Raw genomic sequence first — 16,651 nt, 5'->3', positions numbered from 1 at the left:
CAATTTTGCCTGTGTAGACATAGCCACAGTGTAGCTTTTACCTGTTTTTTTTCAGCATGGATGTTTGGTTCCAATAGTACGTTAAATTCAGGAGTGGTGGCGGAGAAAGAAGAGAATTGCTTCAGGAAGTGTGAGGGCTGCAGTACCATCTTACAGCTCACTATAGCTAACCCCATTTGTTTTAGCTTTTGATTACTTTGCAGAGGTAAGATGGGCACAACAGCTCTTATTTGGGCCCCCATTCTCACTCAACCCCTCTTTCCCTCCTCATTTTTTAAAAAAAAGTTCTTTGCATGAAGATGTCTGTGCCACAAGCGAGAACTTTATCTGAAGTGGAGGAATCCTTGTTGATGTAACTGGTCCCAGCATCATGGAAATGTATTTTTTCAAGTATTTTAGTTGCATCCTACAGTATACACATGATTTAAAAAAAACACCCCTAATGCTCACTTGATAGCGAGCATTTTGTGATGCCAGAGCAATATACTGATCCATAGAGCTCTGTCTTTTTTTTTTAAGGATTTCCATCTGCACAGGTCCATAAATAGATGGAGCGCTTGCTCTTTCGTGGAACAGTACTTGGGTACAACTGTCTGGCTAGATCTGGCTAGATAAGTTAATTAGCCCATCAGTTTTTAAAAAAACAAAGTATTTTGTTGAAAAACGTTATGAATTTCCACAGTTGTTTTAAAACTATGCTGTAGGTAGCAGAATTGTAACTTGTTAAGCAGTTTTCAAGAACTTGGTTCCAGGAAAAGGCTAATTTTGAGACTGTTTGTTTGTGCCAGACCTAGAGGTGACTACTAGGGTACTGATTTGGTGTACAGGTTTTGGTAACAAAACAATGTCTAGACAGCACATACAGTGGTATTCAGTTGCCTATTAACAACTATGTTACCAGGCAGTTTTACTTGTGATGCTTTCCTGACCTTATTATGCTTGCTTTAACTTGTATATAGCCTTAGAAACTCTTTGCAGTATAGAAGATTCCTGTAAGCCTCTATAACAGCTGGGATCACTTACCATGTATGTTTCCATTGGGTGTGCCAAATGAGAGGTCACAGCTTTCTTCTCTGTAAACGATTACTTTAGGCTGTACAAAAATCTACTTATATTTAAATTGCTATAACTAAAGAAGCCTTGGTCCCATCCTTCTACATCAAAGCCCAGTATTACAATAATGCTAAAAATCTGAAAATATCTTTTAAGGAATACAGTAGACTTGTTACTTAACTTGTACATAGCAATCTTCATTTGTAGATTGCAGAGTACTTTACAAAGGAAGTCCAATATAGTACGTATTTTAGAGGGAGAGAGAAACTGAGTCGTAGGGAGAAGTCACTTATCACCTAAAGGGCCAGTCCCAGAGCTGTTTCCTAGCCACTAGGCTTTACTGCCTTTTTTCCTTAATTTTGGCATGTCAAACTCAAGTTTTGTGGATAACTAGATTGATAGAAATGTTCCTGTACTTCATAATATCAGGTTTAAAATTCCTCACAATGTTTGAAGGCCAGATATTGCTGGACTAAGGAATCTGTTTGATTTGAAAGTTGTAAGTGGCAAGCGTTTTGCTCAGAAATCTCTCCTTTTCTTTCTTTATCACCAGAAATCAAAATTAATGAAGCCAGAACTTGTTTCAAATACTAATGTCTTAAGCAAAATACAGAAGATACTTGTTAAAAATGTGAACTTGCTGCCTTTTTAATTTCTTACAGATTGTGGATTTTTTAAAGAAAAAACATGATTTTGTAGACCTCATTATAAAGCACATAGGGACCTCTGCTATTATGGACTTATTGCTCAGGCTACTGACTTGCATAGAACCTCCCCAGCCCAGGCAAGAAGTATTAAATGTGAGTAAAACATTTTCAAGATTCATAGTGTTTGGCATGGGTAACTTAAGTGCTGGTCTAGTTGTATACATTTTAACTTGCACTAATTTAAACTCCTGCCTAGATTTTCTTAGGTCTGACTTGGACCTGTGGCAGGTTGACTTGAAGAGCCAGAGCATTCATGGTAATATCACTGCACATGTAAATAGGAATTGCAGGAGTGATTAGTCTCTCCTCCCACTCTTTTTTTCTACAGAGAAAGCTCCTGGTGTGAGGGAAGGGATGGGCGTGGTACAAAGCAAACTTGTAAAAGAGAACGGAAGGATGTAAAAATGCCCTGACAGGGAAAGGGAGCTTGGTTTACAGAAGCCGTGTAGTATTTACCTTGCTTGTAAACCAGAACCTTCTGAGAGCTAACTTTTTTTTCTCACAAACATTGCAGTATGAAGAGCAGCTTCAGATGTCATAAAACAAATAGTAAAAAAACCTTGTTGTACCAGCAGTTTTTTGAGTCTTTGAATCTTAACATTACACCAGCTCTCAAAACAGCTCTCACACTTTGAAAGTGTTGCTTGGTGTGCATTTTAACCATGCACATGAATTAGGTTTACATATGTAGGTCTTGGTCTCATGCATCCTGTTGTGTGTCTTCCACCGGTGGGTATTAGGGCTGTGTAAAATGTCACTGTTCTGTTTTGACTTGTGTTTCGAGGGAACAGCATTTTGTTTTGAATTTCATTTCGATTTGAAACTATTGTTCTGTTTCATTTTGTCGAAACAGTGATGCTGTTTCGACACCTGTTTTTAACGTTTTGCCCATAGCCTATAATGGGGAAACTTGAAACAGCCTCTCTCATTTGGCAGGCTGATTGGGGCCCAGCCCTGGGAGGACTGCAGAGGCTGGGCCAGTTGTCCCAGGGTTGCGGGCCCCATATGCCTGCTAGATGAGGGAGGGATGCTGCCTGGAACTGGAGAGCTGGGGAAGGGAACTGAACCCCATTGCTCAATTCCCCTCTCCAGCGCTGGGATCAATCTGGGAAGGGAGCTGGGGCTGAGCTGAGCGCTAGCATTGGGCTAGGGAGGGGAACTCAGCCCAGCTGATTGCTCTGGGGAGGGGAACTGAGCGATTAGGCTGAGTTCCCTTCTCCAGCCTGATCTCTGCAGCACTGGGGAGGGGAACTGAGCAGCCGGGACTCAGTTCCTTTCCCCTGCGCTTTGATCGGCTTCCTGCAGCCCAATGGGAGGTGGGGAAAGCCAGGGCTATGCTGCTTGCCTGGCTGAGCCTGAAACCTCTGGGAGCGCAGCCCTGGTTCTCCCCTGTCTTCTACCACCTGGCTGTTGGCTGCTTTGAAACTCAACTTTCAAAATGTTTCAACTAGCCTTGTTTTGTTTTGAAGACCTTCATTTTGTTTCTATTTTGCTCTTTCAAGCTCAAAATTAGTTGAAACAGTGTTGAAATAAAACAGCTGGCAAAATTTCGTGTAGCCCTAGTGGGTATGAGGATCTGCAATTAAATTGTTTTTAAACAACTGTCTGTCTTTGGAACAGATTCACTGAGCTAAAGGATAGGTAGCATGATTTCGGTACATGGTGTCTTTATCTACCGTGTTTCCCCGAAAATAAGACACTGTCTTATATTTATTTTTCCTCAAGAAGACACACTATGGCTTATTTTCAGGGGATGTCTTATTTTTATTAAGTATACCGTGTTTCCCCGAAAATAAGACACTGAGAGAGACCCACAGTGCTGAGTAAAACAGCAGCCACAGCTTTATTCTTCCCCCTGAGGACACACAATACCTAAAGCAGAACTTCCTGCTCCTCATTTCACTGAGGAGACTTTTACTTTCACTTTCTATTTCTCCCTCTCTGGTCACCTCCGAGATAGCAGCTGTCACGATGGGGCAAATGAGAAGGGCTGCCCATCTTATTTACCGCTTCGCGCCGGTACGCTTAGCCACGCCTATCACTATGTCTTATTTTCGGGGTATGGCTTATATTGCGCAAATACGTAGAAATCCTGCTACGGCTTATTTTATGGGTATGTCTTATTTTCGGGGAAACACGGTAGCTTGTTCTGTGAAGATACAAGAGGTACGCAAATATTTTTTCATAATATTAACTCTGACTAATGCACAGCTATTATCAGTGTGTTGGGTTTGTGGCAGGTTGCACACGCTTAGTTCAGCACTTTAAAAATAACAAAAATCAAGCAAACAAAAAAAATAGTAGGAGTCTGAACCAGGCATCATATAGGAAGGCTCTGTTTAAGTTTGACTGCTGTAAAAGTGCACTTAACCCACAATTAATTTGTGGGCTTAAATGACTCTATGCATTTGCACTTTAAATAAATAGACTGCATTGTTGCCAGTCTTCCTTTGTAGCATCCTGTAATACCCCTGTTTTAAAAAAGAACAGTAGAGCTATGAGGGAGGAAATTTTGTCAGACTACTTGAGTGGAGGACTTCTTAGACTGAGAACTTTATCCTTCACTGCTGGAGTTGGACCGTCATACTACAAAGGCATCATGTAATTTTTCTCTCAAGTTTGGCATGGGGGTTCTGGGGAGTGTATTTAATGCTGATTGCTAAAGCTGTTTAGCTGATGCCCACCTTGAATCTTCATGGGTGCATTTCTATTTATTTAATCTCTGTTCACCCAAGGTTTTGGTTGCGCATTAATAGAGGCTTTATAAAAAGTTGGAGGGAAATCTGTCAAAATAGTGACTGGAATAACTTGTCATTTTGTCAGGGATTCAGTGCAGTAACTAAAGTGTGGCCCATTGTTTTGTATGTGATTTTTTTTTCCCCCCCTAACTTATCACTTCTTAAAACATAATTATCCACTTCTAAATATGCATGCATACTAAATTATAATGAAAATTACACCTGGCAGTCAAGTGGCGGAAAGATACTCACCTGTGCCCTCCTTATCTGTTGAACCAGCCAACACTTCGAAAGTGTTAGATATTCTTCAGCTCCTCTTGGCCCTACAAGATGTAGGCAATAAGATAATTGTGCGAAATAGTTTCTGTTTTGGCATTGAGTGCAAACATCTTAAAGGTTTTTTTGTATAACTTGCATCATAATCCCTCCAGCTGCTGTGGGAGTTTACACTGCCACTGGTCACAGGTTGTCCAGGCCTCAAGAAGCCCCACAGGCTGGATCTGGAGCCAGATATGTTTGACACCCCTGTCTTGCTCCTTAAAGGCGTACGTTGGCCACCTTTACTACTTTCACTTCAGACATTGGCATTTAAAGAGATGGACATATCTAGTCTGCTTGCAAATGTTAAAAGAGTCAGAAAAGCGGTGCTTTACTTGGCACGCTTAATACCGAGCCCAGCACATGCCCAAAAGAGTCAGTGCCTTAGCTGGATCCAACTCGCCCATCATTGTTATAGATCGGGCCCGTTAGTGGGGTGCTTTTGGTGCTTTTATTTAATAGCTGACGAAATCAGCTTCAGCTAAAAGCACCAAAAACCCTGCTGAAGTTCCCAGTGTATACAGACACTGTGGAGCTGGGTCAGAGTAATGTGCTGCTGCTTCTGGTAAAGTGTGGTGTTTTTAAATGTCTGCAAGCAACCATATACCTCTAGTATGTGAAGATAGGGTTTCCGAAGCTTGCACTCTTCATTTGTTCTTTGTCTCACCCTTTTAAAGTAATGGTATGCCAGTGTACCTTTCTACCAAAGAGATGTATTATTATGAACACAAGAAGTAAGGGTGGAAAATATATAGTCAGTCTCTGTGTTGCACATTCTAGTTATAATGTGGAAAGTGTTTGGTGTCACTTTTTTCAGGACAAATAATTTTGTTTTGTGATCTTCATACAATTTTTTTTCTGTAAAAAGTTCCATTTTTACCTGAATCCAGGATGACTTCACATTTAAGATGACCCCCCCCCGCATGTCAATAATTTATATTCTGTACATGGAAAATGTATCAGTTTTGTTACAATCTTCCATGTATAGAAACTAATTAATGAATGGGTATGTTTGTTTTTTTTTAATTTGTTGCATTTCTCGACCCCCTTCCCCACTTGCCGTGGTGGGGAAAGCAATGGCCAGGGACCAAACCTCTGCCACCTGCTGTGCTTTCCTGTCCTGTCCTTCCCCCTCCTGTGGCCTGTTCTATACAGAAGTCAAGGGGTGGTGGGGAAAGGCTGCAGGCCCCCTTCCTTGCCAAATGAGCCATTGTGGCTGGGGGCAGGCAGTGGCTCTGCTCTGGCTTCAGCCCAGGGTCAAAGCTAGATGTGAACTGCTGCCTTCCCCAGGCCAGTGTTCAAATCTAAGACTAGGGTTTTTTTCACCCTCCCCCCCTTTGCTGATTTTGGGGATGGGGGAAACTTGTCTAGGATCTGAATAAATGTGGTAACTAGACTGGTGCATTTGCTGGCATTGCACATTACACGTTTCTATTCCTGATGATCACTTGCAGTTTTGGGGTTTTTTGCTTATTGTACCAAATGCTTGTATTTGGAAGGACAGGAGTTTGAGAATTAATTACTTCTTTAGCAGGAGTTCTTTTAGTCTACCTAATTTGTATTTTTTCTTATATGAACTGCAGTTGTTTACTTTCGCTTAATATTTTTTCCAGTGGTTAAATGAAGAGAGAATAATCCAGCGGCTTGTGGAAATTGTGCACCCTTCTCAAGATGAGGATGTGAGTACTACTGTGATGCTTCTATAGTACCAGTTGTTTACCTAATTACTTATATTATAAGAAATAAAAACACTTCAATTCTACTTTTTTCCACCTACATAAAACCTTTAATCAGAAAATAGAACTTCAATGTTGATAATGACTTCTAGGATTTGTTTGGGATTTAGGCAGCTTCTCCTACCTGTACCAAGGTTCTGGTCCTGTAACTCTTGAGTATTTGTGTTTTTAGGATTCAAAGTGATCTTTTACCAGTGCTATTCTGCTTGATTATTGGGAGTTGTCAACTTTTAGAGGCGTACCTTGGTATTCAGGAAGAACCTGAGGATTTAGAAATATGTAGCTAAGTTTTTCTTACCTTTTTATATAAAAACAAATTGCATGAGAACCAATGAGCCTGTTCGTGCAAACCTCATAAATTCTGGACTGAAGAATTAATTTAAACACCCTTAAACAAAACCTTTCTTTTTCAGAGGCATTCAAATGCATCCCAATCACTCTGTGAAATTATTCGCCTGAGTAGAGACCAGATGTTACAAGTACAGAACAGTTCAGAACCAGATCCACTGCTTGCAACTCTAGAAAAGTATGTTTTGTTTTCCTTCTGATTTATTGGCCCTTTGCCTTTAGGGGTGTAAATATCATTTTAAAAAATATCAATCAGGACTCATAGAAATGATACCTTTTATTAGACCACCAAGATTTTTTCAAAAAAGATTCTTTAATTGCATGCTTGCTGGCACAAACACCCTTTATCAGGCATTGGAGAAAAGATTGTAAAAGTTCTCCTGGGTAGAAATGAAAGTTCATATTTCATTGGATTTCACAGAGTCATTAGATGGAAAACTCTGGGCAGCCAGTTCATAGCTTGTATAAAGCTAACTTCCTCTATATCTGTTTAAACAATTAACTGATAATGCAACAGCTCTAACACAGCTGCTGCTGGGAGCCGCTTCTGCAGCCCTTAGACTAGGGGGACTGTAGAAGGAGGCAAGCCCAGCCAGACAGCACAGCCCAGGGGAAGCCCTCCCTTGGGACAGAGCTAGGAGCACCTCCTGAGGGAGCAGCTAATTACTTAATTGATGAGTCATTAGGCTGCTTGCTATTTTCCTCTTAGGCTATAGGTACTAGTTCCTCTCATGCCTCTTGCCAGCCCTGCTGGGGCACTTCCCTGACTTCCCTTCCCCCTTCTTCCTTGCCAGACTGTGTTGGCCTGCAAGTTAACCAGGTATCACTTCACTTATCGGTTAACCTTTCATATCCCTACTTTGCCTAATAAAATGGTACCATCTTATTTTTTTTATCTTTGGAAAATGGCAGATTTGTACTTTCAAAGTACATTTTGTTGCCCGCATGTAATGGGTTTATCCTGCAGTAATTTATGCAGGTGAGCAAAGCCTAATTTGATCTCATATCAAACAGTATTTATTTATGTGGTCTGTGTTTAGTAGTCTTGTCCTGAATTTAATTGTTGATTTTAAATATTTTAATGAAGGCAACAATTTTGAAGTGGGGAAAAAGTAACAAAAACTATTTTGGCAAACGCGGTGCAGTGTGGGGGGACAAAGAGGGGAAGGGTGTATGTTGTAATTATAGTGTAGAAGTTGGTTTCCATTTTAAGAAGCTGTTTGTTAAACTTTGTCAATGTCTTCTCTCCAGGCAAGAAATTATAGAACAGCTATTATCAAATATCTTTCATAAAGAGAAAAATGAGTCTGCAATAGTCAGTGCAATCCAAATATTACTGACCTTACTTGAGACGAGACGACCAACGTAAGATTTCTTTTCTTTTTCTTAATAAGAGTTATGCCACTGCTGAATTTCTTTTTGCTAGAGGTAGCAGGAAAGCATGGTATACTGAACTGTATCAAAGATGGATGTCTGCTAGTTTATTACTTGGAAGGTTTTTTGTTTTGTTTTGTTTTATTTGTTACATTTTCCTGTCCCACGTGGATAGAAATATACAGTCAGAATAGACAAAATGTAAACAAATAAACTTAAAGCTAGCATTTGAGAAGAATAATGTCTTATCTTTTGAAATTCGTTATTCAGGCCTTCATATTGGGCAGCTTATTTTTCATGCAACCATCTTGTCTATTTAGGTACTCGGGGTTCCATTGTACCTGAGTTTATAGTGGATCTTAGCCCTTGAAAGCTTCCGCCACCTCTCTGGGTAACCTGTTCCAGTGTTTTACTACCCTCCTAGTGAGAGAATTCATCATAATGGCTAACCTAAACTTCCCTTGCTGCAGCTTGAGACAGTTGTTCCTTTTTCTGTTATCCTCCACCACTGAGAACAATTTAGCTCCATCCTCTTGAATTTCCCTTCAGGTAGCTGAAGGCTGCTATTAAATCCCCCCTCAGTTTTCTTTTCTTCAAACTAAACAAGCCCAGTTCCCTCAGCCTCTTCTTAGAAGTCACTTCCCGCAGCCCCCTCACTATTTTTGTTGCCCTCTGCTGAATTCGCTCCAATTTGTCCACATCCTTTCTGTAGTTCAGGGCCCAAAACTTGGACACAATACTCCAGATGTGGCCTCACCAGTGCTGAATAAAGGGGAATAATCATTTCCCTTGACCTACTGGCAGCACTCCTACCAATGCAGCCCAGTATGCCTTTAGCTTTCTTTGCAGCAAGGGCACATTGCTGGCTCATAATTGGCTTATTGTCCACTGTAATATAGTCACTGTGACTACATGTAGCCATTATTGCTGGTATGCTGTATGTGAACTTTTTTAACTCTTCTCCTTGTTCCAGCTTCTGGTGCTTTGAGGTATGATAGTTGCACCTATTTATTTTTTTTAAAGACAGTGCAGGGAAGCAAGGACATAGAAATATTTTTCATGGTTCTGCAGGATAAAAAAATATTTTTCTATCCTCAGTTGACAGCTTCTCTCTCCAAACCCAAGCCTGTTTCAGACCTGTGTTTGTCAACCTTTTTTATACTCGAAGCACCCCTCAGAAAATATTGGTGTTTATTTTTTGCTCTTACTTTTTTTGATTACAGAAAAATAAGAAAGCAATTCTTCTGTTGCAAAGAACTCATACCACAACGTGTTAGAATTTTTTTTTAACACTGTGGATTCCCATGTGAAAATGCTGAATTTGTTTTGTGAATTATGTTTGCACACCTAACAGTGTTAACACTGTGTGGCACTCTGCATCCTTAAAAAGATCTCAGGGCACCCCAGGGTGCCACCGCATTCCTGTTGAGAATCACTGGTGTAGATGGAGGTAACAATTGTATCTCTACCAAAGGATACTGATGCAAGCTATTAGAATGTAACTACTGAATCCCAACCTGCAAGATTCTATAATGATACAAATGTAGTAGAACTATTGGCATCTTCATCTAGTGTCAGGCTCATGCAGACTTAACATTTAGATTATAACAGTAGATGTGATTCCAAACTCTCCTTGTAACAGTAGATGTGATTCCAAACTCTCCTTCCTCTGCCCTCCATAGGCTCTGAGCTGTTACAATACGACTGTCTATATCCTGAGACTTAGCATACTTAAATGTTACGCTAGTAACATTTTACATAGTTTTCAGCATCAAGTGTGTGATGGTAGACTGAGTTGCTAAAACAGTATGTAGACTAGAGCAGGGTTGTCTGGATCCAGCCCATGGAGCCATATCACTTGGTCTGTGGGGTTTCCTGGAGGGGCGAAGAATCTGGGCATAGGGTGAGCAGTACTGTGTTTAACTCCCATGGCTTCCTGCCCCTACGTGCCCTGTTGCTGGAGGTGGGCCTGGATTTAGCCTTCAAAGATTGCTGCAGCCAGGCTAAGTACAGGCAGGCAAAAAGCCTGAGACTGAATCAGTTCAGTCATTGCAGGTTAGTCTAAGCTGAGTAGATTGAACCAATAAACAAATGAACAGACATTCACTTTTGATTCCAGAAATGAAGCTGTATGCTTGCAGTGGCACAGACTAGAAGCTGGTGGGTGTTGGAGCATGTCTCTCTGCTTGGCTGGAGCAGACAGCTTGGGCCAAAGCTAGCCTGCTTACTTTGTGAGGGCAGGTTCATGGGGGAGGTGCAAAGCATCCTGGGATGCTGGGGGACTGAGTTAACTTGAATCTGGAGAGGATCTGGGACAGAAGTTCAATAAACCAATTTAACCTAAAGCAGTTAAGTCTGATACTACATCCATCCAAGCTTATCTTAAACTGATATCAGCCATTTTGAAAGCAATTTATGTGCACTGAACTTCTATTGTGTTACAGATTTGAATCAGATCCCGATCACTTATACTGGTTTATGTGTGATTTCAGTCCCTGGCGTCAAACTCTGACTTGTGATGGGGGGGGCACTGCATCTGTAGGACACCCCTGAACTAGAGCTTGAAACCTGCCTCTTGATTATATGTAATTTTACAACTACTTGAATTTTGGAAAGTAGCTAAGTTGCCTATTGCCTTCATATATGTTACATGATTTTTTATCTTGCAAATATGGAAAACTTTGTTTTTGCTTACAGCTTCTATTTTTGCTGTTGAAGTTGAAACTATTTAATATTAAGTGACTAAAATATATATCTGATGTAGTTAAGGGATGGTTTGATAATAGACTGAGTGGCTGTAAAGTAACAAGTTGAATCTTGTTCTATATTTTATAGCTCCCGAGTTATTTTTATTGGTGACTTCACTCTAGACTTAGCTGTTTTACTTATGTTCCTACAGAACTGGTATGAAGACTGTTATTTGATTTAAATTTTGTAACTACTTTTACAATATTTCAAAATTAATCAGCCAAATTGTGTGTGTATGTTATGTATTTAGATTTGAAGGCCATATAGAGATCTGTCCTCCAGGTATGAGCCATTCAACATATTCAGTCAACAAAAGTGTATTAGAAGCCATAAAAGCACGACTTTCTTCCTTCCATGAACTTCTCCTTGAGCCTCCAAAAGTAAGTGAAATGCACAACTTATAATGTTAAAAACTGACTGCACATTTATTTGTATGAAATAATTAGACAGTCTCAACTGACTTGAAAAAAGGGCTAAATATTTTTGCAGGGGGTTAGGCGTGGTTTCTGATAACCAGTTAATGTGCAGACAGAATTCTTTTTTAATACTGACAGCTTAGTTATTCGTTACCAGGGATCTGGCTCTTCCATTCACTGTGGGAAAGTATGGATTTTCTTTTAAAAGAGAAAGCCAGAGATGTGGATTTCTCCTTTAAAACAGAGCCATGGATTTAGGGGTGGCGGTGGTTCTGGGTCCCTGTTGCTGTGCATATTCCCCAAGGATGGGCGCACGTTCTTTCCCTCTTTCTCTGCCCCCCCCTCCCAATGTGTGTGGGGTAGAGACAGATGCAGGCTGTCCTCTGCAGGCAGGGACTGCCTCGCCATGGTAGCATAGTCAGCATGGGGCTCCCAGCAGTGGCAGCAGGTTCTGCTCTCTGGGCTCTGAAGGTTCCTGGGGTGGGAGGCAGCACGCTGGGGAGCCCTGATCCTTCAGTGGGCAGCCTGCACTTCCCCTGCCCGGCTCCAGCCTGGCTGTGCTGTCCATGGGGGAAGGGGTGGGGAAGGAGCTGGGCTCCACTCCAGCAGCAGCAGTTGCTGCTTCCTGTAGGCAGCAGCCGGGGCTCGGCTGTTGTTGGGACATGCAGGTGGCTCCTGGTCCTGTAGCCCTGGCAGCTGGGAGGCCCCTGTGGCAGGACTGGGGGCAGGCAGGGGGCTGTGCATCCATGAGTGAGGGGTACCAGCAGTTTTGGGGACCTGGGGTGCTGTGGCCTGGGAACTGAACCCATGTCCTGGTGAGTGAAGAGGGCAGGAGGAGCTCTGATTTTTTTTTTCCTTCTCCCCCCCCCATTTAAAAAAAAAAAAAAAAAGCCAAAATCAAATGCCGAAATATAGGTATTTAGAATTTATTATAACAATTGAGACATTGGTAGGCTTCCATATTGCTTTGTAAATATTAAATTGTAAATATATCAGTAAAGCTTTGTGCTCTGCTGATACCTATAGATATAAGTATTAGGTCTGTGCAGAGTGGCTTTGGATTTGGCCGATTTTGGGGGACAGTGATTCCTGAATTGATTTGTCTGAATCATTCAAGCCCATCCCCTGCCTGCTCTCCTGCCCTGCTTGCCCCAGATCCTGGTACTTGGTGGTGGGGGGGAAGCCCCAACTTGCTGGGTGCTGGCCAGTGGGGGGGTAATCCCTGGTGCCCTGTGCTGCATGGGGGGGGCTCTGCCACAACCCCCCAAACTCTAGCCCTTTAAGAAGAAAAACCTCCCAAAACCCACAAATTACTGGTTCCTGCCTGGCATGGGGCAATCTCCATTGCCCCATGCCACATGGGGGGCTCTTCCATGAGCCCCCAGAGGTTGCTGCAGGAGCTAGTGAGTCCTGGGGGTTTTTTCAGTTGTTTTTTCTTAAAGGGCCAGAGCTGGGGCAGGCAGGGCAGCCATGGGGGGGATGGGGGAGGGGGCAGGGGTTGGTGGTGGGGGGGCTCATGTAGAGCCCCCCTATGCAGCATGGGGTAGTGGTGATTGCCCCCTGCCAGGTAGCACCCATTGAGTGGGGGCTTTTTTAAAGCACAGGGGGGCGGGGAGGGTGGCTAGGGGAATGGTTAGGGGATGGGGCCTGGCAGGGGGCCCCCCCCATGGCCCCTTCCCCCCTTCTCTGGCCCCCCTCCCCCACCCCCTACTTACCAGCTTTAACTCTGGCTCCAGTTCGCTGCTGGAGCGGGCAGGGACTGCCCGAATCATGAAAGCTCTCTGAATCTTTTCCGAAGATTCAGAATACGTCGAATTGATTTGGACCTTTGTATTGGTCCCCTGATTTGATTTGGATTTTGGGACTCGGCCACTGAATCGGCCGAATCTCCTGTCAATCGAATCGGCACCCAAAGCTTTTCACAGCACTAATAGGTATAGATATATAGTGGTGTTTCATTATAATCACAGAAAAATGCTGATTTGGTGTATTTAAATCAGAGAATCTTGCCTCCCCCAGAGGTGCGCACAGTGGTGGGAGCCAGCCCAGTCCCCACTGCTCTGTGCCCCTTGGACAAGCCACCCATGGCTTCACCCTGTGCCCTGCCCTGGCTGGGCAGCCCCAGCCCCACCCCCACTCATTCCCTCACTGTGGGGGACTTGATCTGCCTCCCTCCCACAGACTTATTGGCTGGCCTCTGCTCTCCAGGCTGTTGGATTCCATATTGGCTATTGGATTGGTGTTGGCCAATGTGGCTGGTTAGTAATCTGTCATTGGTATCTGCCAAAAAACCCTCTATCACTGCACCCCTTATTAAATTTTTGGTCAAAAAATAGTTGCGTTATAAGACAACCGCGTGTCCTTTCTTTTCTTTGGAAAAGGGGCTGTGCCAAGACATACGTGACAGAGTAGCAGGCATGTAATGTGTGCAGAAACGGGTGATGTCATTAAAAGCATGGACGAACTTCCAAGTGAAGTGTCCAGAGACTAGGAATGTTTGCTTTAGATAGCCAGATAAGATACGAAAGGTCTATGAAAATAAAGGAGATCAGGTTATTTCATCTTTATTATGTAAAAGGTTGAAAGGGACTTGAGTGAAATGGGAAGGCAGCATATCTTGAGTGTGTGTTTGTTTTCTTAAAAGGAAAACAGCCAGTAGAAATCACTTTTTCTCAGGACGCAACATGCTAAAAATTTAAGAGTTCAGACAGTAACAAAAGCTACAGTTTTATAGATACAACACTCTTTCTAAAACGAGTGCAAACTTTCCTTCAAGGCATAACTGAATGTATGACATGGAAGCTGATGCCAATGTGCAGATTGTTCCATAATTGTACTCTAGAGAATTTTTTCCTTCCTCAAGAGCATCTGGGATTGGCCACAGAGACGAGATATTTAGTTGCAGAGGCTACTCTCTCTCTGTAATTACATAAATCTTTATGTAAACTTTCTTAAATTTATTTCTTTAGCTCCAGAAACTATTCGGCTAGTAATGCAGTTTCTCACTAAATCATTCTAAATTCTTCCAGAATCTTACCAGGAAGGCTAATTGTGTAAAGAAACACAAGTTAATGAGAGAAATTTTTTTTGTAGCTAAAGCTTAATAAAGTGTCTATCTTCACTGTAGTCTGCAGTATAGTATCCGTACTCAAGTTGGCTCGGGTTTCTCCATCTCTCTGTTCTGAAATGTACCATGTAGGCAGAATTGTACCTAATTTATGTACTTCATATATTTTTTTTTCCCCAGCCTTTCGTGCTAATTATAAACTCTAGTGTTTATGACTGGAAAAGATTGCTTTCCTACAGTAGTGTCAGACTGCTGCTGCTGAACTGACCCTGCAAGTTTTTTGAGCTGTATTTTGCTTGTGGATAAATAATAAAGTTGATTTGAAAGCATTCCTTTAATTGATCTCATGGACTTTTTTGTTCTTTGTCTAGAAAAGTGTCATGAAGACAACATGGGGTATATTGGATCCACCTGTGGGGAACACACGCTTAAATGTGATTAGGTTAATATCCAGCCTTTTGCAGACAAATACAAGCAGTGTGAATCAGGAACTTATAGACCTGAACAGTATAGGAGTCATACTGGTAAGAGCTTTATAGTACCTTCTATAAAATCTGGTGGCAGAACCCTGCTAATATTAGCTTTCTAAAAGCATGTTCTGTGCCCCCCCCACTCCTTTTCTCTTTTCTTTTCTTTTTAAACACTTGTGATGGGGCTTCACTGCTATCCATTAGACCATTTTGCTATCTGATTTCATTTAATAAATTTATTTTACACTTTTTCTTTTTTTCACTTTTTAAAAAATTGTGTTGGCTTCTATCAGTGATTCTCTTCCTTTTCAGTTACTTGGTGTGTCCACTGTCCTCATCCATACTAGATATCTTTACTTCAGATTTTATGTCTTCCCAGCTTGTTCCCTCTAGACTGCTCTCCTCATACTTGCACTTCTGATTATGTTGTGGTCCTATCACTATATTCACTGTCCTGTAAATGGCTCTTGTGTGCTGCCAAAACTGGTTTGTTTTTGAACAAATTTCACTTAAACTCAGGTGGCAGTCTCCCTATGAAAAACTTCTTGCATTTGGGTTTTTTTTGCCTATACTAGTTTGTATTGTTTTCTTCAATAGATGTATTTCATACTCTTATTTCAGTTAGAGCTGCCAAATTATTTTGTCAAAAGATGCAACTAAAATTCAGATTTAATTTACTTGCAAAAGCTTTTTAAGTCTAAAAGCTTGTTTCAGTGCTCCTCAAGTTGAGCTTTTTTTTCAAAGCATTTTAATACTTTTTCTATTAATTTGAAAGTTAAAACTTGGAAGCAGTCTTTTTGTTGTAGATTGAATGCAAGTGGGGACACAGTGCTTTTCCACCTTGTCAGTTTTGGCTTCTGAATCCAAAAATAAGTTATTTACTCAGCTCTTCTTCTTTCTTTCTGTTATCTTGTAAACTTTTCAAGATTGTACTGCATCTTAGTGTTTTACAGTGTTTTGGAATAAGGTGGCATGACAAATAAATCGACTTAATCCTTACAGAAGTCCTTGATGTTTTGCACTGGGTGCTATCTGAAATATGATTGAATGTTACCCCAGTACATGATTTTAAGGTATCACCTATTCCAAATATAGGGAACATGGTAAATTTTATATCAGACTGTTCCTGGGAGTAGTAGTTACCAGTTACCAAAGTAGCATGACCAGTTTGTAAAGGTGCTGAACTTTAAAGGGATTTGGAGCGATGCTGTAAAATGGCTGCATCAAATTGCATGTACTTTTTAGATTACTGCTCAGCATTTCTGAATTGCTCGGCCTCTGGACATTGTTAACGACCCCAGTCATTTTTTCCATTTTTTCCAGTAGGAAATGTAATTTGATTTATGATTGGAAATAATCAACTTGATTGTTTCAGATACTTCAGTACGCCACATTTACCCAAATCCAAGACTACTTCAAATTTTAAGATCCCCCCCCCCCCCCCCCCCCAATTATTATTAGTTTTTAGACCTGAAAGATTACAAACCATTTCTCATTTCTGTAATTTTCCAGGTCTAGAAACAAGTTATTGGTAGGGGTGGGGAAAGTAATTCCCCCCCCCCGACTCCTGCCACAGGGAAAGCAGTGGCTGGGGGGCAGACAGCCTGTCCCTTGGCCCCACCCTCGGAGGCACGGAGCACCCAGCTGAGCCAGGCAGTAGGTTCAGCTCCGGCCTG

At 41.8% G+C, this 16,651-nt stretch overlaps 1 protein-coding gene across 9 annotated transcripts in view; it reads left to right on the top strand.

The window, feature by feature from the left end:
• PPP6R3 (protein phosphatase 6 regulatory subunit 3) overlaps positions 1-16,651 on the top strand; it is a 105,918-nt gene that overhangs the window by 34,829 nt on the left and 54,438 nt on the right. For 8 of the 9 annotated variants that reach the window (XM_090032353.1, XM_090032352.1, XM_090032351.1 and 5 more), the window contains 6 exons: positions 1,716-1,853; positions 6,430-6,495; positions 6,966-7,078; positions 8,152-8,265; positions 11,273-11,402; positions 14,877-15,029. In XM_090032353.1, the coding sequence (XP_089888479.1) occupies positions 1,716-1,853; positions 6,430-6,495; positions 6,966-7,078; positions 8,152-8,265; positions 11,273-11,402; positions 14,877-15,029 (714 nt within the window). Of the gene's footprint in view, positions 1-102; positions 206-1,715; positions 1,854-6,429; positions 6,496-6,965; positions 7,079-8,151; positions 8,266-11,272; positions 11,403-14,876; positions 15,030-16,651 lie in introns of those variants that run through there. The other variant, XM_090032359.1, reaches the window with a different exon arrangement.

The sequence above is a fragment of the Crocodylus siamensis genome, chromosome 2 (assembly GCF_052110815.1).
Source record: "Crocodylus siamensis isolate JL-2025a chromosome 2, ASM5211081v1, whole genome shotgun sequence".
NCBI classification, from domain to species: domain Eukaryota; kingdom Metazoa; phylum Chordata; order Crocodylia; family Crocodylidae; genus Crocodylus; species Crocodylus siamensis.
Note: the sequence above shows the minus strand (reverse complement) of the source record. Positions and strands in the feature narration are given on the sequence as shown.